Source organism: Numida meleagris, chromosome 13, assembly GCF_002078875.1.
Source record: "Numida meleagris isolate 19003 breed g44 Domestic line chromosome 13, NumMel1.0, whole genome shotgun sequence".
Taxonomy (NCBI): domain Eukaryota; kingdom Metazoa; phylum Chordata; class Aves; order Galliformes; family Numididae; genus Numida; species Numida meleagris.
In genome coordinates, this window is record NC_034421.1 from 8,873,906 (window position 1) to 8,901,178 (window position 27,273).

Sequence of the window (27,273 nt, forward strand, 5' to 3'; positions counted from 1 at the left end):
GCTCCGCCCCGCGCCGGAGCCGAGGATGGTCAGCCGCGGGCCCCGCCCCTTCCCGCCTCCCGCCCCCCGGGGCCTCGCGGGGCGCGGTGCGTTTCCCTTCCGGAGTCACCGCCGCTCCCCCTCCCGCCGGGTTCGCTTCCGGCTCCGTGCGGGGCCGTTCCTGGCGCCGCCGCCGAGGGGAGCGCGGGGCCCATGGAGCCGCGGCTGTGAGGCGCCCCGGCCCGGGCCCGCCGCGGGAGCCGGGCGGCGGCCGGAGGAGATGGACAAACTGACCATCATCTCAGGATGCCTCTTCCTGGCCGCGGACATCTTCGCCATCGCCAGCCTGGCCAACCCCGACTGGATCAACACCGGCGAGTCCGCGGGTGAGGCTGCGGCGGGGCGGGCGGGCGCGGAGCGGGGCCGTGGTGCCGCGGGGCGGGGCCGGCGGCGGCCCTCGGCTGTCAGCTGCTGAGGCGGGCTGCCGAGGGCTTTCGTTGCAGAGCCGGACGCTACTTTTCTTTAAAAGAACGAGAGGTTTTCGTGCCTGCGCTGACGTTGTCGGTAGCTGCTCACCGCCGCCTGTTGCTAAGGGCGCGCTGCGAGCAGCGGGCGGGGGGAGGGCTGCGCGGGGCTGGATGGTCCCGCCGCCCCGACCCGTCCGTGCTTCCGAGCATGCACGGGTACAGGGCAGAGCAAAGAGGCTCTGGGGTGAAAGCTGCTGTCCTAAGTGCGTGCGCAGTGTTTTAAAAACTTCCACCGTCTGCCTTGCCCCTTGCCTGATGCTCAGCTTCCATAAGAGGACTGAACTATTCTGAGTGAAGTCGTGTTTCCTTTACTCTGATGGAGTATTTAAAGCGTCGGCACACAGAGGCTGGTGGCAGGGCATTCCCTCTGACCACACTGTCTTTATCCTTACGGTTTGGCCGCATTGTTTCTGTCAGTCCGGCCTGGAACCTGTTCCTGCTCGAGGACAGGAAGAGTCACCTCACCAAGAGCAGCGTTCAGGACTCCCCTGGGCACGTCCCTGTTCCCCTGTCGCTGACTGTGGCAATCTTCGTGCCTGTGGCCCTGGGGAGCTGTTGGTTCTCTCCTCTTACATGCCCCCAGCGCTGTGCTGTGCTAGGGAGCCCTTCTGCTGGCACTGACGGTGACGTACAGTAACCCTCACTGTAACCAGCCAGGTGTGTCTGTCCTAAGCCCTTCCCCATGTTCATGGGTCCTACTCTGTGTGTAAGACATTGGCTCCTCTCTGCCTATCCAGTGATGAGATAATAAAACCTATCTTGAAAAAATTGCTCGTGGGGAACTAAACACAGGCCATTAATATCTCTGTTAAAGAAAAATGTTTAATGTCTATTTATAATACAAAAACAACTACTTGATATAGCGTACCTAGAAATCATGAGTTCTCAGTTACTTGATGGGTGGTTGCTTGAGAATTGTCTGCCATCCCTATCTTGCACAGTTTTGGGGATTGCAGACAGGTTTACCTGCAATTAGACTGGCAAACATGAAACCTATGTGGATTTTTCTGCGGCACTTTTCAAGTAACGTTTTGACAGACCAACGGCTTATTTTATTGCTGTCTTTTGAAGCCAAACACATTGTTGGCTCTTTGAAATCACGAAGGAGAGGTAGCTGTCGTACAGTGGCTTCCTTAATGGCTGTTTTGTGGATCTTTATCAGTGTGGGATTTGGTGTGCTCTACTCTAAGATCTCTGGCTGGAAGCAGTGTGAACGTGCATTCCCAGTGCTTGGAGCTGCTGAAGGGAACCTTTTACCCAAACTGGAAGGAATCGCAGGGATGCCCGTTCGCTGAAGGACTTCCTGTAGTAAGCTGCCCTCAGTCCGGAAGGCGGCACGGAGCAGCCTGGCCTCAGTGCTGCAGCTGCTTGGGGACTGCGCAGGGCAGAGCCGTCAGCAGATCTGGGGACACGGCGCTGCAGTGGCTTCTTCACAGCCCTCTACAGCCGTTGAGATTGGAAACCTGGGCTTAGGTTCCAGGAGAAAAATCCATTCTGGTGTAAATGCTAAGCGATATGTACATCATACTCCAGTGGTGCTGGTGATTTTCTGCTAAATGGGATATCAAAGCAAATTAGCTGCTTTAATGTTTTTTTTTTTCTGAAAAATGTAGATTGCTTTAAATGTTTTATTTAAAGGAGCTTATGTTCTCAGGAGAACAGTATGGGGGAAGCACTGATGTGCCTCCCAAGTCTTACCCTTACAGGCAGCTTTATAGTCAGTTGAAAACTGTTGGCTGTAAAAATTCCTCTCCAGCACTGTAATTATGAGGAAATGAGTGCCATGGAGAGCACTGAAGGTTTCAGATGCTTATCGGACCAGAGAGGAAATACACCTCCATGGAAGTGGATCCAAGTCTTTGGTGCTTTTCCTCCACATATTTTTGCAAGACTCATTCCTTGTTTTGGTTTCAGGTATTTCATACATCTTTGAGATTGTAAAGGAAAGTTGAAAATTAAATAGGTTTTTCTCTCATGGAGCTCTCAGTGAGGTTTAGTTACACCTCTTGTGTAACAGTGGTGAACTTCCATCTGGGAGCCTCAGTATTCCTTCGCTGACATCCTTTTATCCTTAAGGTGGTATTCTGTGTGAGAAATAAGGGCAGAGTTGGCTGTAACTTAAGTCAGTGCCTAAACTCCCACTCATTTCAGTAGTAATGAATTTTGCTCCTGTAGCTATATGCTTCTCCAATGAACTTGGAAAGCTGATGGTGTGTTTTCCCTTTCTGTGTGGGATGGTCTTTCATGGTTTTGATGTTTTGTCTTCAGTATGGGAGGAAGGGGGTTACAAGTTATTCCAGCAGCAGCGCTCGGTCCTTTTGTAGGCAGAAGACACGACTAGTAGCACAGTTGAAATGAGACATGGTATGTGTTGGGGGGTTGACGATTTGGAATGCTTTGGGTCGAATAATTCAGCAGGAGAATTTATCAAATAATCCCCTCTTCAGAAAGCTATGCTATCAACTTGTTTGTGTGCCTTAGTTATCCCTTCCTATGGAGCAAGGTGGTTCATTTGATTCCAACTTATAGTACAAAGCGTACCTTTTCTGTAGCAGTGAGTAAATACAACTGGATGTCAGAATTTAAGCATGCTAAGTTCTGGTGGATTACATGTAAAGCAAATATTTATTGCATCCTCTTACGTTGATACATACATCACAGTGACACAGAGTAAAATCTTATGCCCACTCCGTGTGCGCACCACTATGCAGGGTTGAGTGACATTAGTGCTCGCTAAAAAGTGATCTGCAAAGCCATTGTGAACATCAGATGAGTTTAAAATCAGGTTCTTGGCTATCATGTCCCAGAACGTGTTTTCCTTTGGGTGCCCAAGTGGGTAAGCAGGCAGAGGCAGTGCTCTGGCACGCTGCTGAGCAGGGCGGCAAGCCCCAAGGTTTCGGTGCCTCTAAGAACACCCACAGAAGAGCCGCACAAACTGCGTAGGAACTAGTAAGGACCGGCAAAGAATGTAGAAACCCAAGGCCTGAATACTGTAACAAGAGCTGTCTGTAAGTGGTGTACCCCTGCTGGGAGTGGCCCCAACATCCTTAGGATCTCCATCCATTCCCCTTGGCAGCTAGATGTCTTCCAAGCAATGTCAAAATCTCAGAGAGCAGAGGATGTGTGCTGTCTTGGGATTCTGCCACTGACCAGGCCTTAAGGCACAAGAAAAGCTAGTAGTAAGGCATTGTTGTAATGAATTAACTTTGTGCTTGCTCAACCACTCAGCTTTTAAACATATGGAACTATTTTATGTGTAGGAAGAATCTCATAAAAGAGTGCTGTGTCAGCCTGGTGACTTGAGCCTGCCAGAGCAGGGAGGAGAGAGCTGCCTGGTTTTGTCCAGAGAGGAACTGAGTTTTATATTTGCTTTTTACCATGCAACTGAATACTACTTCTGTTGGGTGAATGTCTTGTTTTCCCATTAGTGTGAATGTATAAAACCGTTAGTTTGTGTCTCCCCAAGTCCTGTTCAATTACTCAGTCTCTAATGAGCGTTGAAGAACTAGGTAAGAAACACGTAGTTTAAGGAGTAGGTGTCTGGGAACCAGTAACCTGTGTTTTCCTTCCAACCCTAGCACCTGGCATGGCTGAGGGTGGGTGCTGGAAAGTTGTCATGGTAGTGCTCTCAGTGGAACAGAGATGCTATTCTTCGTCACGAGATTGGTGAGAATTTAGAATCAAAGCTTTGATTTTATTATTTAAAACCTTGGTTTCCTATCACAGTTTTACTTTATTAAACAGGGGGAAAATCTAAGAATAACTGCTACTGCATTTCTCTCTTTATGATAGTAGGCATTTTAGGTAGAGTACTTGAGTTTCAGGTATTTAGAATAAGTTTTTCTTTGATGTGTTCTTCTTACAGCCGTGTGTGCAGTCTCTGTAGAACCAGATTACATTCAGTGTGTGTGGATGCGGGCCTTGGTCTGCCCTGTGCTTCCCTCAAGAAGCACATTGTTGTAAATCTGCCTTATGAACGGCGCAAACTGTGGGAAAGATGCATTGCTGAAGCTTTGGATGTGTCTGTGTTTCTCTAATAATAGTAATGGTTTGTTTAAATCAACTTAGAGCTGCTTTCAGGCATGCTTACTACATTCATTGATGTGATACGACAGCGGGATTAACAGAAGCGTCACTTAAAATATGAATCTTAAAAGTAAGGCTTCAATAGTATGTACTGCCAATCAGGGATTTAAAACTCTGAAAGCCGAAAAACAGAATCATGTTAATGACTTAGGCTTATTAAAAGCAGTTGTTTTGCTTAGTTTCCAGCCAGCACTTATGATGTAAGCAGCATTATGTAAACTCAATTTGTACTTTTGCCAAAGCAAAGATCAGTAGGTCAAACTTTTAAGCCTGACCTACTTTTTTTAATAGGTACTTCACAAACTCAGATTATTCCTACATGCTTTTTTTGTTAGTCTTGAAGCAAAGTAGAGAGAACTAACTTTTCTTGCCTGCTCCAATATATTGATTAGGATTTACATCGTATGTGGGAGTTCTCCAGCTAGTTCTAGTGTCTGTTTCCAGATATTGCCCACACCTGTGTATTTCAGAAAAAGGTAACTGAAGTAATTCATGGCTGAAAAGGAGCAGGAACCTGTGTAGAGGTTGTGCACTGCTTTTGAATCAAATGCACAATGATGTTTGTAGTGTGGTGGGACAAATACAGTATTCTTGTACAAAGTAATATGGGAGAATGATGAATTATTACAAATTCACAGTTTATAAATCTTCACATTTTAAAATGAATGTGGAGTTGCTTAATTATGAGTTGTTATAATTCACTATGATGACATTTTTCTTAATGGACAGTCTCCTACTGGGGGCAATATGCAGGGAATGCATTTCTCTGGTAACTTTGCTGCAATCCCCTTTTGTGTTCTTCAGTTGCCCTTCTCAGTCTCAGTTTTCTTCCCTAATCTCTGACTGATGGGGATATGCACAGATCTGAAAAGCTGGAGATATGGCCAAGAAGAGGATCTGTGCAGAGCATGTGCCTGTTTTAAGGAGAGGGGAAAACATGCCGGAGCGTTTGAGTGGTACGTGACATTTGCTGAATTCCGTGGGAGTGGGTATGGAATTAACAGTTGTAGGTTAGATCCTTTCTCAGAGTGAAGCTCTTGGTTTCTTCTTATTTCAATGCATTTAATTTCCTGCTTACACATTATCTTGTTTGTATGTTTTTTAAAATCTCGTCATTAGAATTGACAGTAAAAATGTGGGCTCTCGTGGGTACCGTCGGACACACGGTGTGGTTGTGCTGGTTTGTCTGCAGGGCGAGCTGATCAAATAGGAGGCACTCACTGCACTGAAACACTGGTTGGAGTTCCAGAGCTCCACAGAGCATGTGGAGTCCAGTGCCTCTCTTTAAGCAAGGTGTGCTTAGTGCCTTGTGTCTGTGTCCTTGGGGTGAACTGAGACGCTCCGTGCTGGAGGTTTCAGCAGCCTTCAGGGAGCTGCAGCAGGAACAGAGGCAGCACTCCGTGCGCACAGCGTGGGCAGAACAGCTGGCTGCTACCCAGGAGCCTCACGGTAGGTGCAGTTCTGGGCCTTAATTTACAAAGCACTTTGGGATCATTAAGGATGACAGTCTTCTGAGGTGTAATGACTAATAATCCACTTTGGTTTAATTTTTTTTAGCCAAATAGAATTTACATGACATCTTGAACTTGCCCATGAGCAATTCTTTGTGTAGATACTGGGGAACTCGCTAGTAGGGCTGAGCTGCCTCTGAGTTTGGTATTCCCAATAGTCGAATAATCAGATGGCCGTGTTTGTGGGCGGTGAAGTCAAGGAGTTTGCCTTTGTAGTGCAGGGGAAAATGCTGCTGGGCCTGGTGGTGCGAGGAGCATTGTGCAGGGAGAGACATCACAAGGGTGAAGAAAGGACTTCTTAGGTTGAATTCTGTTCTGAAACTAATCGTGCACCTTAATGTGTTAATGATGTAGTTCTCCACTACAGAAACTTGTATGGGAAGAAGCGTGTTTCACTTTGTTTTTTAAACCCACGTTTAGTTCGACTTTATGCAACAAGATTGTGCAGGAAACATTATTTCAGTGGAATGTTATTGGATCACTCAGCAGTTGCAAAAAGCGCCCTGAAGCTTACTGCATGAAAAATGTGAAATAAAAAGGTAAAATGGAGTAAAGGCTGGAAGCAGGAGTTTGACAAACAGGAGTCTGTTGTCTTATGCCCAATATAATCTGAAATAAACATGCTCTGTGTGCATTCAGTGTGGTGGAGTTAATGACAAAGATGGGCATTTTTTGTCTGTTTATACAGAATCTAAAGGGAAAGAGTTTTCTGTTGGAGTATCAGTGTAGCAGCTGTATGTGAATGGCAGCATGTGAATAGATACACTTTGTGGAGCACTGTATAACGTTGGATTGCCCTTGAAGACTGGTCCCACTTGTGCAGGAAGTCGTCTGTCTTCTCCTATTCTATCAAAAACATCTCCAGACTCTTGCAGTCTGTGTTTGTAGGTGCTGATTTGTGGTAAGAGAGAACGTGTCACCACCAGGCAGGCAGCACCCTCTCATTGCCTGAATAATCCAGGCTTCCATTGAGCAGGCTTCTGAGACAAGGATGTGCTGTGGGAAAAGGGATAAGAAAATAAAACCCTGAATATATTCCCTGCCTTTCTATTCTCCTTTGTTATTAATGCTTTTCTTGTGGTGGGAACAATGAACAAAAGCCTAAATTTGAGAATTATTACTGCAAAAGAAGTATTTTTTTTGTTTTGTTTTACTTGCCTGAGAAATTAACGCTACCATTTATATTGGGGGAATTTAGAATGTTAATCAGCTAGGAAACTGTGCTGGCTGCCCTTGAGGGTGGATTGTGTGTAGTTAAGCTATTTGTCAGTCTGTGCTTCAGCACATGAAGCATTATTCATAGAGAATAAGTTCTTCATTGGACCTGTACCTGATCTCTGTTTAAAATGCAGTTTAATCTGTATTGCCAGATGCTACAAGCGTGTAATATGCAGATTTGGCAACAGTTAAAAAGTGCCTTTAGGAGTAAAAAATAAGGTTAGACTTTATTTTACGTGCAGTTTGACTTTGTTGCAAGGAAATATGTTTTCATAGAATGGTCAAGGTTGGAAAAGACCACTAGGATCATCTAGACCAACCATCAGCCCATCGCATGTTTTGGGACACTTAACTGCCATTCTTAGCAAAGGTGCCTTACAGAATAAAACAAATCTAGATGGCAGCAGTATCTTTTATATTCCCAGTTAGTAGAATAGATTGAACTTGTGTGTCTGAGGAAGGCCTTGCAAGACCAGAGTTGTGCCTGGTTTCTCCAGTTACACTGCTTGCTCTAATACAGGGTACTACTGCCTGCAGAGCATCCTTAGTCCATGTCCTCTTGCTGGTCCAAGTACAATCCAGCCGTGAGTTATGTGATTTATAGAAGGTGCCACCAGTTAATTAGTACACTGTTTGTTTTTGTTGTTGTTTGTTTTTACTATTTTGTTATTTATTCAGCAAGATCTGTTGTACTCTAGGGCAACCTGGGCCTAAAATGTGCTCTCAGCAGTGGACCGGGAGATGCGTAGGCTGAGCTGTCAGAAAGCACTGGAGCGCCTAAGGGGTTTATACAGGGTGTCTGCAGAACAGACTCCTAACATTTGAAGATAGGCTTCTAATACTAAAAGACGTTTCTGCACTTCTCTTTTCACTGTACGCCGCTCAGTGGTTCCTGAGGGCATGGAGGAGCCCCATCAGTGGGTGTTCTTGGAGCTTATGTGGCACAAGCTGAGATGGGCGCATAGCACAGCAGCTATGGCTGACAGAGGAAAACGATCCTTATTCCTTCTGAATTTCATTTGTTGAAATGTGCTTGAGAGCAGGGCCTGAACTTGGATTTTCTGCCCCTCCTTCAATGCCATTGTCACCAGGCCAGAGAAATTGCTTTAGATTGTGAACAAGAAGGTTGGCAGGTATTTCTTCTTTGTGAATGAAGAAAGCAGTAGGATACTTCACTTGGTGTGATTTGGGGACTGTTGTGCATCTGTTCTGATCCACTTGGATGCACATCCATGAAGTCCCAAACTCACAAGGCTTGGTGAAATGGTACTTCAAGATACACAGGAGGAGTTAAAAACCAACAGCCTCACTCTCCAGTTGTAATCAACCCATGAACAGGTCAGCGGAGGACACTGTGAGGAAGGTGATCCACTGAAATGTGAAGATCTGGAATTTGTGTTGACGCTGGCTGTGTCTGTAGCACGCGGCAGACCCTGGTGCTGCCATTGCCAACCATTCCGGTCACCTCATGGCTCTGGCCAGGTCTGAGGGATGCGTGTGTCTGTGTCGTGGGGAGCGGGTGCTTCTGAGGTCGGGGCGGCACTGCGGACTGTTGGGTGGAGGAGCGGCTCTTCATGGCTCTGTCAGAAGCCAAATATTACTTCGTTAAAAACAACAAAAGCAACACAAGCTTGTTGGATGTTAAGTGGTGGAACAGCAGGAGGTGTCATAGCTTCTGGCTTTCTGCTGAGCACATGGCATAAAACTGGTGAAGCTGACTAGAAAAAAACCCTTTTAAATATTGACACTGCCTTTGATCTTTCTTTTTTTAGGCACTGAATTTTGTCATCTTTCAGTAGTCTTATTTTGATTGGGGGAAGAATGGAAATAGCTACAGATTTATTTTTGTTTATTTTTTTAAATTAAAGTCTTACATTTCTTGTTTGCTTTAAAGCAGAGCAAGTTCTCTCTGCCAGTCTCTTGCCACTTCAGCAACTAAAGCTGGTAGTCTTCACTGATGGTACTGCCCTATCGTGCAAACGCTTATAGTGTAAGAAAAGCAACAACCAGAAGGATGCTGCTTACTACAGATTCTGTTTACCAACATTTAATTAATGCTGTCTTCTGAAGTTGGAAAGAACACCTTCAGCGTGGGCAGATTTCTTGACAGCGACACATGAGAACACGCAGAGCCTTTGTTATGTCCTCGGGAGAGTTGTTCCTGCGTTTTGGCCTGAGGATAACTCAGTGTGTGGTGGTTCATCTCTTTAAAACAGACAATGTAAATAAAGACCTGGCATTGAAGTCTTGTATGCTGGAGTTCAGAAATAAGCTTGCTGCTTATTGGTCCAAATATCTGCAGTTTAAACGTGGTATGTCCTGTATCCTAAAGATTGTCGTCTGCAGTAATATGCTTTTCTAGTACATGTCAGTCATAAGGATCTTTCCCAGTGTATGGGCCCTGGTTTATTTATTTTTTCTCTCTGGTGGTAGGAGGGGGGAGGAAGGGAGAACACTTTTTTGTGGAGGGAGATTTGGTTTGAATTAGGCATGGTACCAGTTCTGAATTGAAAACTTCTGAGGCAATTCAGGCTCCACATGCTGTTCAGCAACAAGGCAGGCTTTTCTGCTAATGTATCTTGATCCTTTAAAAATTTTGAAATGAGAACTTCTGTTTAAAAGCCAGGAATAAGCTTTTGATTTCTAAAGAGTGTCAAAAATGGTACCAATAAACTGCCTGGACATTAGGTTGTTAAACAGAATTCAGTTAATGGGTTCATCACAGCTACCAAGCTGTTTGAAGCTAGCAAAGCTACATATTAATGCTAGAATTAGTGTTTTTCTATAAGAAAGTCATTTAGTTTTTGAAACAAAGGAACATCATTTACATTTCTAGTGCAAGAGGAATGGTGCATTTCAAACTCAGTTTGAGGAAAGAATAGTCTGAGGGAATGAATGGAGTAGAGGAGAAATAGCAGTTTATATAACATACCTTGCAGAATTACTCTTGAAAGAGGCACTCTGGATATAGCAAGGACTTTGCAAGTAAATGTAGTTCTTCATTAAAACTGATCTTTCAACATTGTAAAAATACTTTTTAGATGTGTATTTTGAACCAATAAATATCTGCTGGGTGTTTGAACTGACCATGCTGCTGGTCACTTGATCAAACAGTACTGGTCTGCTTCAAAGTGAGAAGCTCCAAAACTTTTCCAGTATTACCACAGCTGTTAGATGATGCAAGAGAGAAAGTGTGTCAAAGACGTACGATCTGGCATACAAAGGATGGGGATGATAATTCATAATCCCTTTGTTTTGTACTCCTCTGTATTCTGTGCCTTTGCAGTTAATCCTCCATTACTCTTTTAAGCCTTTCTTTACATCATCCTTTAACGTTCAAAATCTTATCTTAGTGAGCCAGAACCTGATTGCCTCTTAATCTACTAACTGAGCGACGTGCAGTAGAAGAGTCAATCTGTTGTGCCGCATCCCGGCTACTGTACTTGTGTGGTAACATCAAAGATATTTTAGTGATGTAACTGTGAAGTGGCACATATTCAAACAACGCCCCATCCCTCGCAAAAAAGGAAGTATTGGTGTAAGAGTGGGAGCAGATACAGTATTCTCACACTTGATTGGAAATAGGCTATTGATTCTACGTATCTTATATTTGATCCTCTTACATACCTGTCATAGTTCTTTAGATATGATCCAGATATTGTGTTGTCCTACACTGAAGCAAAAATGTGAAGAAAGTGTTACTTGACTTACAGTTACTTACATACATGCAGTTAACTGCAGTTAATAATTTACAAAATGCTCGAAGATGGCATTATTTGAGGCTGTAAACATTTTAACGAGTCAGAAGTCTAAAATCTAGATGACAACTGAATATCTCTTTTAAAAGACTAATATTCTAATCATTTTTGGATTAAAAAAATCTGAGCTCCACCTGTGGGCATCCTTCAGGGGAACCTCTCCTAGAGACCCTGTGATTTGGTTTGACTGTTGCATACCTCTTAGAATCGAAGTCTTCCCCAATGTTGTTAGTCCTTCTTTCCTCATCAGTTCATACCAGAAAGCACAAGCATCCCACAAAGGCATAGCTTTTTCCTCAAACCTTCTGCATTGCTTACTTAGCAGCATGACTGATCTCCTCATAAGAGAGGGTACAGAGCCTGAATTCTCACCACGTTTGTACTGAAAAAAGTAGCACTGACTGCATGCATCCTGGAGTGACCTCCGAGGCTGTGGTAGGGATGGATTGGCAGTGTCAGTTCTCTGGATTTTGGGACAGGCAGCAGGATTTCCAGGGAAGTAGTTCCTAGAACACAGAACTTCCCCCAGAACAAAATAAGTCATTCCCTCCTCCCCCTTTCATAACATGTATATATATATATAAAATCTAATTCATAACACTGTATTATATATAATTTAATACACTGTATAATATAATTTTATATATTTTTATGCAATTTGTGTATATAATATTTCATTTATACAATTTATATGTACGTATTATATATATATATATATATATAATAACTAATTTAAAACACTGGTGCAGGGAATTAGTCTGCCATGACCAAATCACTGCATTCACTTTAGACTGCGAAGGTTCCACTTGGATCCAGGAGCGTGCTGCAGCTCTGCCTAGGCAGCTGCGGTCTGTTCCTGCTCTCAGATGGTTCTGAACCGTTCTCCATTCAAGTTTATTAACTGTACAGAACTTACAAACTTTCCAAGAATAACTTCATTTCCTCCTGTCCTTATCTCTGTGGCCCAGTAAGTTGCAGGGAATGGCTTAACTGAGCTGCCCTTATTTTACATGTCATTCTCTGGCATGTGACTGTTACCTAACCAGCAGCTATGAATGTTTTAGTGTGCCCGTGTAACGCAGCTCGATGTACTGTGCTCATTACTAAAACATAAAACTTACCAGTGTCTTTACCACATTAGGAGTGCGTTGTGCTTTTACCACATTAATTGCTTCATATGCCACAGTGCACTGCCCTGGCACCCCTCCCATGCCCACCTGGCACGCCTGGTCCTGCACGTTCCCACCATCAAATAGATGAGGGGTGAACATCTGCATAGCTGTTGTCAAGCTGCTGCTTTCCAGCCGTGGCATCACTGTGCCACTGTTAATAATTCAGAAGTGTTGGAGAGATGTGGGAGTGGAAGGGCTGCAGCACTCTTTGTTTCTGGGCGCAGTGTTCGCTGCCTCCTTGGTGGCTCTGTTGTTGCCACGGAAACAGGAGTGGGATGGCACAGCAGCATGCTGGCACGGGGTTGCTGGGAGCAGCCCAGATGTGAAACACTGGGGCTCACCTTCCTTCTGTCTGGGGCCTTTTTCCCTCTTTCTCTCAACAGTTTCATGAAACTTAATTGTTAAACAGATGACGCTCCCAAGTTTTAGAGTATTTGTTGAAGAGTTTTGTTGTTAGAGATTCTGTAAAAATTTGCAGTGTCAGAAAGTGAGTGTTACTGGAGGTCTGGAGGAGTGGGGTGAGGTTGTGTAGGAGTATGATCGTGAAATCTTTCACTGATGTAAAGCAGAGTCCTACTTATAGTCAGACTGTGGCTAGTGGAAGGTGGTCTGATGTGCTGAAGGTGCCCTGGTACTTTAAGGAATAGATTTAACATAGAAGACTAAGGAGTGCCTCACTGACATTTGTTCCTCTATTTTGAGCAAGGCTGGACTGGTCTGCAGCACCTGGCAGCCACCTGGTGCCAGCCTCGGGGTGCGGGTGGGCAGCTACATCTACGCAGCCACAGAGCGTATGCATCCTTATCTGCTGGCATTTCCTGTGCTGCTTGTTTTGTTGCTGTGTTGGGTGCTTAGATCTTTCAGCAGTTATGCTGGCATTATTCTGAAGCAATGACTAAAACCTTTCTTCCTAGGAATAGGAGTGGAACTTCTGTACCAGTTGAGTAACTCTGTCCCTCCTTTCAGTGATAGACCAGTTAAGGCTAACCTAGCTTTTCTGTACCAAGTTAGATTGTTGGCAGCTGCCTGGCAAGTCTTCACTTGTCTGCTTCAGAGTGGGACCGAATACCATGCAAACCCACTTTTTGTTCGGATTTCTGGGCAAATAAATACATCTTTTCTACACTAAAGTCAAGTCTTATTTATGGAACCAAAGTGTGTGCCTACAGAGGTATGAACCTGTCCAGCAGAGTAATCCCAGCTGGCTTGCAGGAGGTTCTGTGGCACCAAGCATTGATTCATTTTATACCCGTTCTTCTTTTGGAGTCTGCCTTCAGCAGATGTTTCTGTGGGAGCAAGCTGTGAGATTTAACTTGCTTCTGCCTCAGTACACAGGTGAGATATCCTGTATTGTGAACAGAAACCTGAAATTCATGAGCATGTAATGAGGTTGTTTCTCCTAGCTGCCTCAATGGAACCTTTGGGAGTGCTTCACAAACCTTCTTTTGCCCTCCTTTTGCTTCTCAGGAGTCACCAGTCTCAAGGTTCAAAGCTTTGAATGTGGAGTGTATCTACTTCAAATTTGTAATCCATGAAGCACACTTGAGAGTCAATTCTGAGTATGTGTTAGCAAAAGCTTAATGCTGAAGTGTGGAGATCACTATCGTTCCTCCAAAGCAACACATGCTGCAGTTTATTTGCTGGTGCTTTAAAAATCCCATTAAAAAAAAAATAGAGAGTAGAACAACACACTTGGGCAACACATGTGATATTTAGGAAACTATAATCTAAGTAGTTTCTTGCAACTGTTCCATGCTATGATTCTATGAACTATTATTGCGTCTTTCAAAGAGGTGCTAGCTCATACTGACAGGTTGGAGATTTAACCTGTTCGGTTTTTTGTTTGTTTTCATTTGCAGGTTTGTTTTTGAGGGGGCTGGAAATCAGCCATGGAGGAGTAGATGTGGACAGCAAAAAGATTCGTTCTTAAAAACATTAGCTCTAAGTGGAGTTATTTTGTTTTCTCTAGATAAAGCACTACTGGGCTTAGCCTTGATCCACTCTGAATCTGGCACGTTACACGTGCTCTTTTTAATTGAAAATTATCTTCAGTACAAACTGCAAAGTGAATCTGAAAGACGAGTCCGTTTTCTCTTTCCAATAATGCAGCAACTATTCGGTAGTTTAAGGTAATACACAAAATAGAACAGAGGCCAGCACAGTGGTTCTTTACAGTGTTGCTTTTGTCAAAGTTAAGATGTGTTCAGTTACTGCCGCTGTCTTCAGGAGAGGTCTCTGAATTCATGAAACATCTATTGGTAGAGTTATGTAGTTTTTACATTTTCAGAAGTCATTCTTTATTTTAGAACTTCAGTTTAGACGGAACTGCTATTAGTAAAATTGTTAAATCTCAGTCTTGCAGAGTGATTGCAGTTAAATTCCTGTTCTGTGACAGTGCACTGAATAGCCTCCTTATCCCCACGCTGCTTAGTGTTTTGTATGAAGTTCTGCTGTGTGTGTGTTTCAGGGACGTTGACCTTTAGGGCCACGTGCACATCTCCCTTCTGCTCTGGCAGCTTGTTTAAAATGAGAACATAGCAGAAAGCAGCTGAGAAGCAGTCCATGTAAAACTGTACTGTGCATGTATGTGAGCTGGGCGAGGCTGCTTGTGTAACTCTGGCTGAGCTGTGTGCAATCCTGGCGCACAGCAGTGGTTCAGCTGCTGTACATGCTGAGTAGAAAATGCCAATTTTGTAGTTTAATAATCGTGGGTTTTGTAACTGACACATTTTTAATGACTTTACTTCCAACTAAAAATTAATCTCCAAATCTTTCAACTGATGAATATGCAATTAAAATGATACATTTGAATAGGACTGAAAGTTTGTAGTCTAGAGGTCACAGGAGCACTTCAAAAGAATTGAATCAGTAATGTTTTTGCTCTTCTCATCCTCTGGAAGGGTACCACAAGCACTAACTCTAATGTAACATGGTATTCCCTTAGTAGGAGTGCTTACTCTTTTAAGGGTTAGCTTGCTTCTTTCTGGAAAAGAGTTGCTTCTTTGTTTTAAACAGATCAACTACCGACAGTATTTACTTACCAAAATTTGTGGAGGAAGATGTTGACTCTAATTTCCACTGTTGACTTTGACTTTTAATTTAGATAAAGGGCAGTTGTGATTATTTAAGGAAACAGCTCAGAAGGGTCACATTTGAGAAATATAGGACTTAAGAAGAGACACTGGAAGAAATGGATTTTAACCTTAAATGTTAATATTGAGGTAAATTTTTCAAGATAAAAGAGATTTTCACTATTAAAGCTACTAAAAGCTGTTTTATGCAGTCTCAAAAGCACTGAAATAGATTTTAAATCAGAACTATTTGGATCTTAATTAAACATACCTAATTTTGCGCCACAGAATCTGTGTTGTGATATATCTTATGCTCAACCTTTAGTTGCATTCCAGTTTGCTGCTTCAAGAGCCAAATACAACTTAGGTTATTTTTGTTTGCATGGTACAATTTGTCAATACAATATGGTTCCTTTACGAGTCCTGTTCTATTCTTAGGATCTTTTCAAGTAGCAGTATAGATATTCCAGCTGGTGAGTGTAGTAACCCATGTTAGTTGTGAAAATAGTTGACCTAAGCTTCTGGGTTAGAGGGCCTCTTTAACAGTTACTGTCAAGAAATATGGTTGTTTTTTTTGAAAAATATTCTTAAAATCTTAGCGTGAACTAAATGCAGATCCTGCTGTGAGACCTAGAGGTTTAAAGCTGTATTTACAGATAAGGGGAGAAGACATTAGGCAATTAAAGACACTTCAGGGAGCTGCATCCTGTTTGGTTATATTATGAAAGCATTTTATCTTGCAAAGATGAGGGAGTGGTGCTCTCTACAACTCTGCTACCACTTCAGCTGGCAGTGGCAAGATTCACAGGAGTGCTTTATCATTTTGATTAGAGCTCGACTACCACTCAACAACCAGATACAGCCTGTAGCTATCTCACTTCAATTTATGCGAGTGTATGATGAAAGATCATGAAGATAGATGTTTTAAACATGTCCCTCCTATCCTCTGTCTTTGACAGGCGTATTAAGGCTAATCAAAGAAAGAATCCCTTATTTTTGAACAAACCTGAGATGCAGTTTGCAATTGAGCGCCCCTCAGAGAGGATTTTGAAAGTTTACATGCCTCTCTGCTGTGTATTTTCAGGTGCTCTCACAGTTGGCCTTGTGCGACAGTGTCAAACCATCCATGGACGTGACAGGACCTGTATTCCTCCACGGCTGCCTCCTGAGTGGGTCACTACGTTATTTTTCATCATAATGGGAATCATTTCACTAACTGTCACATGTGGTTTGCTCGTGGCTTCCCACTGGCGAAGAGAAGCTACTAAATATGCCCGCTGGATAGCTTTCACTGGAAGTAAGTGACCTCAACTGCACAGTTGACCTGTACACAGGATAAACTGGTGGAGTCTGAAATAACACGTAGCGTTGTCAGGGAACAGTGCTTAGGGCTCTTTCTGTACAAAATATTCTTTCTCTTCAAATACCGCATCTGAGAGAAAAAGGAAACTCTTCAAAAACTGAGGGATCGATATCTTAAGTGACTGATAATTGAGAGAGATTGATAGCCTGTGAATCTAAGGTGAGAGAACGCAGGGCCTCACGTGCCCTGACCCCTTTGCCTGCCTTGTGGAATGCCATTCATTGACCTGCAAAAATGAGCAGAGATAGGAAGAGGTCAGTCCTGGATCGTTCTTCCTTCTCCACACCCATGTATCCAGTACTTCTAGCCAAATGGGATGACAGGATACTTCCACTATGCAGGGGAAGCAGTCGATGCATCTGAGACTTGCTGCAGTCTGAAATCCATCCCTACTTCAGGTATCGCTGTTGAATACCTCATTCAGTGTTGGTGCTGGTTGAGTCCTGCTTGGTGCTCACAACGGGTATTTTAATCACGGTATCTGCATCCTAGTTGGCTGTGGGGGAGGACTGCCCACTGCAGAGCATCTGCTGTGCTTCACAGCACTGAGACTTGCTTCCCATAAGTGACCTGCATCAGTGCTTTAGCAGAAGGAATGGCAGTAATGTTTTTCTGCCTCCCTTCATTTTGTGCTGAATGAACACCAGCATAATTCCTCACAGCAAAGGCCGAGCCTACTCCAGAAGCCCTGTGTTTCTACACAGGGAAATGTATGCTATGACTACTTCAGTGCAAAAGAAAAGCAGTTAACCCACAAGTAAGGAAATGACTTTGAAACTTCCTTTTCCTTGATGTGTGTTCCAGGCTTATGCCAGCTGTGAGATGGTGCCTTAATGGTGGTGATGACAGCATGAAAAAATTCAAAACCTGAGTGCTTTTAAGTTGACATATGACAACAGTGTACACACTAACTAGAAAATGCAAGTCTGTGGTTTATACAAACATAAGTAAGGTTTAATGGAACTCTGTGACATCTAATATAAATGAATTTAAGCTTGTTTGGGGAAGGGAATAGTGTGTAAAAAAAAAAAAAATGCACTGAACTTGAGCAGGGGCACTTTGCTGAGGCACTTGTACAATCAAAGCCATCCTTCTGACGACTTTTCTGTGTAGCGTATTAAATTGGCAGTGCAGCTATTGCAGACAAAGGAGTTATTGAAGTGCTGCATGTGATTGGCTTTCATTCATTTTCCAATGAATGGCTGAAATAGACATAAGTATTGTTGTATGCTCCATGCCAGCTTTTCTAGTTGCCATTGTCTATTAATACATATTTCATGTGTATCTGATGTACACCAGAAGGGTTTAAACTCAAAATGCTCTATAAGATGAAGATGCTTGCAGTGAGCAGATCTCAAAGCTGTTTAGTTCTCAACCAAGTATTTGGCTTTTTGTGGGTTGCTGGTTTTTTTTTTTTTTTTTTTTTAGTACTATATAATATTTATTTATTGAGACTTTATCTCATAATTTACAGCTTGCATTTTCATTTTTTTTATTTGAATGTTTTTAAAATATCTCCAATAATCAAATCCTTGCATCTTTAATTTTCTACAACTTTGATGCTTACTTCATCTAAAAATTCTGATACCCTAAAACTTGTTGGTTTTTTTTCCTGTGGATTCCTTTGGGCTTGCAATAGGTTCATTAATAGAAGCCTTAACTATAGAAGGGTACTGCTTTGTTTCAACACTTACCTTTGTTACGAGATGTTTAATAATGAAGCACATTAATTTGTTCTCTTGCAACTCAGAATTATTTACAATTCTATTAAGATACAATTGCTCTTTTGCTGAAATTCACCATCTTTGGTATTTATCTCCTATATATGGCTCTATGAACTTTGAATTAACAATGATGATGGGAAATTCTGTTGCTTAACTCATAAGAAAAGTCGCTTTGGGAAAAGAAGTGAATGGAAGGCAGAGTTCTTTATTTTTCAGGAACTTGATATGAGGTTCACTGTATGGCAACACAAATGAATATTCTGTTTGTAGATTGGTATTAGGATGCATGTAAACGTGTGGAAATAACTTAGACTACCACGAACCTTCCTGTGTAGTAGCGGAGAGTTGTATTATGAAAACATGGGTAACTCATTAGAACAGAGTAGGGAAAACTTCATAATTGTATTACATTTCTTCTGCAGGTGATTTCAAGACTCAACAGCCCAGTACAGGCGGCTAGCAGATACTCTCCTCGCAGAACTTTCAGAACATGACATAGGATGTGCTGTCCTAAGTGGCAGTGAAGTCTGCTGGGATTGCTAAAGGCATCTCTGGGTCTGGCAGCTCTGTTCTCTTCAAATGCAAGGGGGGTCTAGATGAAATCCTCTAACGGCAAAGGAATCCTCTTGCTCAGCCCTTTCCTTGCAACTCTGCCAGCAGCAAGGAGAGTCTGGCAAGAAGTCACTCTTGCCCTGCTCGTGCTGGAATTTGACCCCAATGGGTTGAGTCAGTTTGTTGCAGATCCCCTCTAGCTACCCTTCTGTCCAAGGTGGTGAAATGCAGTCCAGAGAAGTTACGAGAAAGTCTCATTCTTATCCATAGGTGACTATCTGAAATACCTCTGTTTTTGAGGAAGAAGATGAAGACCTCCCTTGCGGAAGAGAAAGGTCTTGGAAGTCCAGCTCCATGTAGCTGGTTTAACAATATTCTGTAGGGAAAAAGAGCTTTCTGATTCTTTTTTCTTGATATGTATGATAAACATGTGAAAGATCCTTAAGGAACTGTTTGATGTTTTCCTCGATTGCTAGAATTCTGTAGAGTAAATTGGTGCAAACATCTTCAGCACTTCATTCCTTTGCTCACTTTACAGAGCACAGTATGATAATTCAGGGAAGAAGAGTCCAGGTCATAAACTAGTGCTGATTGCTTGGCATGCCTATACCAACACCTTCAAAGAGAAACAAAGGTAGGATAGAGTTTTTCTGCTACAACTAAAAGATTAAGATAGTATTAGATTGATTTTTAGATATTGTTTTGGATTGTGATGACTTAATATTCAGGCTCTTGGTTTCAGCTTCTGTTGCAGTCTCATTTTCACTTAAATATTTTGCCCAGGTTATGCCTGTAGATGGGATCTATAGGTCCCTGAATGAGTCTTCACACACATCCCTCTGTCCTCAGCAGGTTTTGTTGGCACTACTGATGACAGCAGAGAAAGCTGCTTGCTTTTCCTTTTGTTTCTAGCAAAGCTCACAAAGGAGTAGTTCTACTGAAGTAAGAATCAGAACTTTTTCTCTCAGCAGTAAAAACATTCTCCTTGATTTCTTAATCGTGTTGAGATTTAAGCTAACTGCATTATGTACTTTTTTAATTGGAAATTTTGCTTGTAATAATGTCATCTTGGATGATGCTTTTTAACAGTGCATTTACTAAATACAAGTTATTGCTGAGTGGTCTTCTCTGTCTTGTTTAGCTAACGGACACGCAAAAGACAATTTTACTGTCATATATACTCCTCTTTTCTGTTTACACTTCTGAAGGGATGGACCTTAGAGTATTTACTAGCATTGCATTTGCGTCTTTCCTCAGCCATTGATGATTTTACTACTTAGAAACTTGTCTTTTTGGCTTCCCTGCAAACTAGCTTTGTAGGTAGGAGGGAGATTTCAGTCTTTCAGGCCATGCTACATGAATGACGAAAGTCTTCCTAAAGGCAAATGCGAAAGATTTCCTGTTCTTCTTGTAGAGTTGTTGAAGAGTCACAGTATTCCTACTGATGTGATAGGTATTGTGACCCTGGGCATAGATACTGTCAAAACTATCACTGCTCTGCGAGCCTTGTTAACTATAGTGTCAAATTCACACAACGTAACGAAGTATGGATTCCATCTTGGTGTTCATTTCTGTGCTGCCCCAGGTCTTTGTGTGCATCTTCAGTAAAAGGCATTGTAAACTTGTAGCTGTGCCTCACCTGTTGATGGCAGCCAAAGATCTATCAGCTCTTCACTGCATGGTATCGTTTACCTGTCGCTCAAGCTAACTATCTGTTGCTATCCCAACTCTGTACTGCTTTGTCACTAATTATGCCCCATGATATGATGGCATAAATTGGTAGCAGGCAAGTAAGCTGGTTTTGGTACTGTTCCATGCATCTCTGAACCATAGTACATTTTTTTAATACACTTTATCCTGGATTCTTAGTAGCTGTTGCCACTGGATGCTCAAAACAATTTTGAGCTTAAGAATTGAAGGAACTAGACCTCTTTTGACAGCCACAGGAAGTAGACTAGAAATTATTGTGTTCTGTTACTAAATACTTTTGTTAATAGAAATTGTAATGGTTGTCTTCTCTGCAGTTTTTCCATGAAATTCTAAGAACAGACTCTTAAGGGAGAAGTTCTTCATGGGTTGCTGGAGGTGTTGCTGGAAATCCATACTACCAGATACAAACAGATACATTTGTTTTACAGCTTGTATAAGAAATTCCTACCCTCTAGCCAGCAATTCTCCTTCTTAAAGAATACACTCTGAGTTAACTGAGTGCTTCCTCTCTTGGAATTTCTCTTTAGTTCTGGTGTTGTTTTTAGTGCATTTGTCATGTGGTCTTTTCTTACTATCATCTCAAAAATGTGCCATAATTTGGCTTCCTAGTCTGACAAAGAATTTGATGCAAACTCCTTTTCATTTGCTATTTCAGTAGATTAAAAATTCAGACCACACTGAGTAAAATTGCTTGGAAGCCTTCATAGTGCTATTGTTATTTGGAAGAAGAAAGGTCTCTGGTTACTTCTGAAATGTGGATGTGTTTCAGCATTCTTCACACTGCCTGCATTTGCAGAATTTATTTATTTTTCCTCTTGTGAGCTGAGGGAGAATTGAGGTATCTGCACGCTTCTGTCCTCAGGCAGAAATGCAAGGAGACGCTGGGCATGTGCTCCCCATGGCAATACAGTGCCACCAGCAGGTCTCAGACCTTGGGCACTGGTGGGTTTACATATGTATGTACAACACGCCTCAAAGAGCACTTGCTTAGTAAAGAGACATAAAGATCTGTTCTTCAACCTTATCCATGAGGCTATTGTAACTTTTCCAGCTGTATAGCTCTTGAATGTGATAAGGGAGTCTTAACTTAAAAATGCACGTGGTAGTTTCAGCATCCTCAAGCTATTTCCAACAAGTTCATTACTGTTAAAATATAACAGCAATTCTGTAAATAACTGGAATGCTCTTCAGAGACAAACTGGATGTAGTAGAAAATGTTGAATTATGATAATGTGAATCATCCTCAGAGCATTGTTGAAGCTGTTACTAATTATGTGTTGTATTAATAAGTACGTATTATCAACCACTGCTTCCTGGTCCATTCCAGTGGAAAGCTCTTCTGCACTTAAACTGATGTGCTCAAGAAACGCGTGCCTGAACTTTCTCTCCTCAGCTGGAGCACTTGCTGATTAAGATACAATTTAAAAAGGGGAAACATTCTTTAAGGATTTGATTATACAGTAGGGGATTATGTGGACCCATAACCATGTATTTAAAAACTTTAACATGAAATAATGTTTAATATGTGGTTTCTGGATCTTTGGTATTGTTTTATAGCCTAATGAGGTAGCACTGAGCAAGAACTTAGTAACTGCAGCTGCCAGATTTGCTTGTGCACTTTTTTATCCATAATCTGCTGATGAAGTTTTATTAAAAGCAAGACACAAGCTCCCTCTAGTGGAACAACTTATGCTTTTTTATTTTGATTTTTATTTATTTATTCCCCACTAGGTATTTTAGTATAAGCGGAGAAGCTGATTCTCATATTAGCAGAATTTGACTGATGACATGTGTAAGCTGTTTCGTACGTTTAGGAATGCAGAGAACAGCTGATGGTTAGTTATGCATCGTGTGATCAAACCATCCTGTTTTGTTTGTGCAAATCCTGCACAGACATTTCTTGAATTCAGCTTCATCATGTTCATAACTGATCCCTGCTACAGGACATGAGTGTTTTTTCATGAAGCTGGGACCTGTACTATGCAAATTGCAATGTTTTGAGCATTAAGATATAAAATATGTGATAAGCAGTTTGTCTTTTATAAACATGGCGTTCATTAAAAAAAAAAAGTTTTTAGTATTGCCATGAAACACTGTAGCTGGAAAAATTGGAGCACTAGTCAGAAGAACAGTAGTGAAATTACATTCCAAAATATTGAAGCCGCTCTAGCCCATCATATCCTCAGCTGGAAAGAGTAGAGACTGTCCTGATGTCCTGATAAGAATGGGCAAGCTGCTGAATTTGCTTAAGGTACCTTTGGAAACAGTAGCATCTGGAGCGCTGCTGACTTGCACAGGAACCAGCAATTAAGATGCTAGCTATTACTATTGCCAACGTTAGGGATTGTTTGGTTTGGTTTGATTTTGCATTGTTTTTTGCTGTTGCTTAAGTTTGAATTGTGGGAAGCTCAAGTAGGGATCAGCATTCCTAGAATTTGTTCTCTTAGTGGTGGAGAGGGGAGACAAGGACAGTACCTATATTTCTTACTAAGAAAAACAGCAATCTGTGTTAAGGGAGAGAAGACTGAATAAATTAGTATGTAGTATGTTTTATTCAGGCAGAGGCATTGTAGCTTGGCTTGCATTTTCTGAATTTTGTTTTCTTGTTTTCTATATACGCTTTGAGGATTGAGAGATGGTTATGTCAACTGTGCTGAGATGATGGTATGAATATTTATAGGGTTGGTGGGAGAACAGAATAGGCTCAACTCCTATGACCCTCAGATATAAAATAGGGATGTTCCACTCAGTGAATAATGTTTGAAAGAAAGCTGAAATACGTAGAAGTGAAATAAGAGTAAGGCACTAATTGTTGACTTAACTGGTAGAAATAAAACTCTATGTTCTAATGCAGATGGAAGAAAAAGGGTGGGGAAAAGACAATGTCTAACTAATGCTATAGTCTTGAATATGCACTAAAAAGATAATCTTTTTTTATTGTGAGGAATCTCTTGCCTCTTAGAGAAGCTATATATATTTCGAAGTCATTCCCTTGGTAGAGACAGTACGAGTCTGTTTATCGCTATGTTCCCATTAAATAAGGTTACTTAGCCAGAGGTATCTTACAGGAACACTGGTGTTCTCATCTGGGAAAGATTACAGCACTGCCTATTCTGTACTGGAATGTGCTGTGAGGAGTGCTGGCCACTGTTAATATCTGAAGGCCTGTGGAATCCATAAAGTAATTCTGATGAATGACCTTAGTAGGGATTCTGTGGTTGTTTGTTGGGGTTTTTTTTTGTATATTCACACAGGGTCGGTTGTAAGCACGAACCACGTACCTGAATTAAACTATTCAAGTGAAAGAAGAAGTCCTATTGCTAGGTTCTCTTAAGTTCATGAAGTTTGAACTTGATGTTTTTCACTAAGAATCTTAGATTGAATTGAATCAGAAAACCTTCTTTGCACTCCAGTGGAAGATCGTAAGGAGATTTCATTACTTAAGAAAACAATCGTGAATTTAGGAAACTGATATATTTTAATGAAAGAAACCATAATGACAATCTGTGTTTGCAATGTTTAGCAAAACTTGTCCAGGAAAAGAATTTTTGTGAAAAAGGGGAGAGGGTGACTACAATTGGTAGAAGACAACTCTGATAATAAAAAGGGAATTTGAATGTCAGTTTAGCTTGGTTTGGGGAAAATGACTTCTAAAATAAGTGGAGGAGTAATGAATTCTTTGACTACATTCATGAATAGTGATAGAAGTATATCTTCCAAACTTTTATTTTGTGAAAACAGTTCATGATCCCATGAGCAGAGCAGAAATTACTATCAAAATGGTGATCTTTTAGTATTCTTGGGATCTTTTAAAAGCAGGATAGAGCCTTATCAATCATATAAAGCCAGTTAGAGATGGGAATATCTCAGCTCTTCAGTTTGCTCAAAATACTTTGTTTTTCTGTACTGCTCTATGAACTGGTAAATATTTTTATTCTAACGCTGTTTTTTCTTTTCTCTTTTCTTTGCAGTGATTCTATTCTGTATGGCAGCCCTAATATTTCCAATAGGATTTTACATCAATGAAGTCGGAGGTCAACCATATAAATTACCCAATAACACAGTGGTTGGGTCTTCGTATGTACTGTTTGTCTTATCCATTTTCTTTACAATAGTTGGACTTCTATTTGCTGGCAAAGTTTGTTTACCTGGCTGATGAATGTTGAACTGCGGGACTTTATTTTGGAAAAGAGCAAGACATCAGAATTGCATTCTCAGGAGGATGCCTAGATGTGACTATCAAACACTTACTGAAAAGAGGAATGCTTTGACTTTTTCTCACTATGCACTTTGGATTAGAAAAAAAGGAGAGCCTTTCCCATAACCAAATACAGACAACGCTGACTAATCTCCTGAGCATATTTAATGCAGTCAGGTCTGCACTGTGATAGGAACTAGTGAAGAATGCTTTACACTGAGAAGCATAATGCCCCGTGATCCTGTACTGTTCTAGTTTTTAATGTCTAATGATTTGGAAGTCAAAGTATTTATGAACTTTGTGGTAGACCAGAGAGTTGCAGAGGAATGCAAGCGAGGCTGGCCTCGCTGATTAGGAGATTAGTATTTTACATCCTCCTTCTCATGAGCAAAGCCTTTGGCACCAGTATGGATCAGTCTTTCATTGCTGCACCAAGAAGCCAATAGAGCAAACGTTCTCTAAAATGTATGTACCATCAAGAAGACATGCATCCCCTCCTCCCCCCATAAGCTGTAGAAAAATGCTAAAGAACGTTTTAGAGGGGTATTTCTTCCTTATATTTATATAAATATATATATAAATATATATATATTTTGCTGATGCAGTATACAGTGTGTGTGTACATGTGCGTGTGTATATACACATATATGTATATATTTGTATATACACACAAATCCTGGAAAAGAACTCAGAACGCTTTGCTAGCAAAACACTGTGGTGTGCAAAACTAGAACTCAATAGAAAAAAAGCCATTTCTCTGAAGGCCACATAGCTGAGAGTCTTCAGTTTACCTCATTCTTTGTAGCAGCCCTTGATTTTAACAGTTTTTGTAATAGGTACAAACGATCCCATGCCTTTTTAGGTGCAATTTTAAGTTAAGCTAAAATTCTTTTTATGGTAATTTATTTGTATATGAGGGTAGAAGGTGAGATCATGTCATACCTTAAAATCCTAATTTTGGGAAACTGACACTATTTAAATTATTTGCAACTGTTGTACAGAAAGTCTCTTTTTCTACTGCATGGTTACATTAACATTCATACATGTTCAAAGAGCTGTTTACCGTAGATAGCATTTCTCTAGCACAGGTAAAATGTAATGTTTAAAGTAATACAAACACTATTTCACTGCAAAGATGGATGGACTTATTCATTCACCTTTACAAAAAAAAAAAGAAAAAAAACAGCAATATAATTGTATAAACAATATATGCCTTGTTTGCTAAAATGATTATAAATGCAGATTTAAGGGCCAATCAGATTTAAAGTGAATATTCCTCACAAAAAAGCAGTTTTACTTTTCAACACAGAAATAAATATTTGGCTCCATAGGTGTTGTCATAATTTACTACTCTATTTACCTGGCAGAAAGTAAAATTTTTGTTAGTGTCCCAGCTGCCTGCACTCTCAGTATCTGTTTTCTAGTTAATCCATGACTTACCTGAGGTTCATTACAAAATTTAAAAAAAATGTTTCAAACACTGTTTTGTGGAGCGTATTAGAACTGTATTACTAAATAGACACTTCTAAAACATTAGTGAAAGTGTAATTTGAGAAAGAAGTTGTTAAACTATAATCCTCAGTTTCCATAATAATCACTTATCAGATAACCGTAAGTGTTTGAAGGTAAGACAGTCTGCAAAATTCTTTTAAACTGTGCTGATCAGTTCCTGCAGGATTCCTTTTCTAGCACTTCTCCCTGATTCTGCTGAATTAAACAGTTCATAGTTCATATTTTGATGTTTTTGAACAAACTTGTCATTGAAGCGGTCTATGAGTGACTTTTTTTCCCACAGTCATCTCATTTACAGGTAGAAGTGTTCATAGAATACTAAATTTTTCTCAAGAACTCTAACCTGTGAGTACAGCCAGGCACCAGCTATTTAAAAGTGATGGCTTAAATATGATTTGGTTCCTAACTTCAGCCTTTATCAGTATGAATATTCTAATTCCTTCCAGTGATGTTGGTGGAAAGATATATTAACGAAAGATAAAATGTCAGGTTCAGCTGCAGGATACGTCTAAATTTTCAGCGTTACTGTGGGTGTAGCCAAAGCTGAAGTACTTACTCAGACTTAAATTATGACAAAGAAGAGCTCTTCTGTTTTCAGAAATATCACTTTTGTAACTAGTTCTAGGTTTTTGTGACTGGAACATGGAGGGTGGAAGAGTTTCTCAGCTGCCAAGATGCCTGCTCTCACCTACTTACTTCAGGTATAGCAACGTCATGTATACAGTGGATTTAGGCTTCAATTAAATGGATCATCATATAATTAAAAAATATAAACATTGGTCTTGAAGCATAGCCAGACTGTGGCTGGCTGGCTGGAAATTGATCTAATCTGCCAGTGCTGTTGCTATGAATTATTAAATAACAGATGTAACCAGCCAGCTGTTTTATTCAC

General features: G+C 41.2%; 1 protein-coding gene and 1 long non-coding RNA gene across 7 annotated transcripts; one reads left to right on the top strand and one right to left on the bottom strand.

Moving 5' to 3' along the window:
* On the top strand, positions 110-26,097 carry C13H16orf52 (chromosome 13 C16orf52 homolog). 5 transcript variants are annotated; one of them, XR_002443200.1, is made up of 5 exons: positions 110-365; positions 16,407-16,619; positions 18,832-18,964; positions 19,500-19,595; positions 24,643-24,779. XR_002443200.1 is itself a non-coding variant. In XM_021411989.1 (3 exons), exons 1-3 carry the CDS (start codon positions 260-262, stop codon positions 24,825-24,827), a joined length of 504 nt encoding a protein of 167 aa, XP_021267664.1. In that variant the 5' UTR covers positions 118-259; the 3' UTR covers positions 24,828-26,097. The 5 variants fall into 5 exon arrangements, 1 of the variants encoding a protein (XP_021267664.1); XR_002443199.1 differs by having other exon boundaries at positions 111-365; positions 18,832-19,595; XM_021411989.1 differs by lacking the exons at positions 18,832-18,964; positions 19,500-19,595 and having other exon boundaries at positions 118-365; positions 24,643-26,097.
* LOC110406017 lies at positions 282-16,400 on the bottom strand. Of its 2 annotated transcripts, none has more exons than XR_002443203.1 (4): positions 12,297-16,400; positions 11,452-11,598; positions 10,949-10,994; positions 282-9,526 (listed from the first exon to the last, which is right to left on the bottom strand). It is a non-coding gene; the product is annotated as an uncharacterized LOC110406017 (long non-coding RNA). The 2 variants fall into 2 exon arrangements; XR_002443204.1 differs by having other exon boundaries at positions 11,278-11,598.

Excerpts from the sequence above, each read along its gene's own strand:
- C13H16orf52 (XM_021411989.1), top strand. The coding sequence starts at position 260 with ATGGACAAACTGACCATCATCTCAGGATGCCTCTTCCTGGCCGCGGAC. Across the intron at positions 366-16,406 it reads CAACACCGGCGAGTCCGCGG|GTGCTCTCACAGTTGGCCTT; the intron begins GTGAGGCTGCGG and ends GTGTATTTTCAG. Across the intron at positions 16,620-24,642 it reads CTGGATAGCTTTCACTGGAA|TGATTCTATTCTGTATGGCA; the intron begins GTAAGTGACCTC and ends TTTTCTTTGCAG.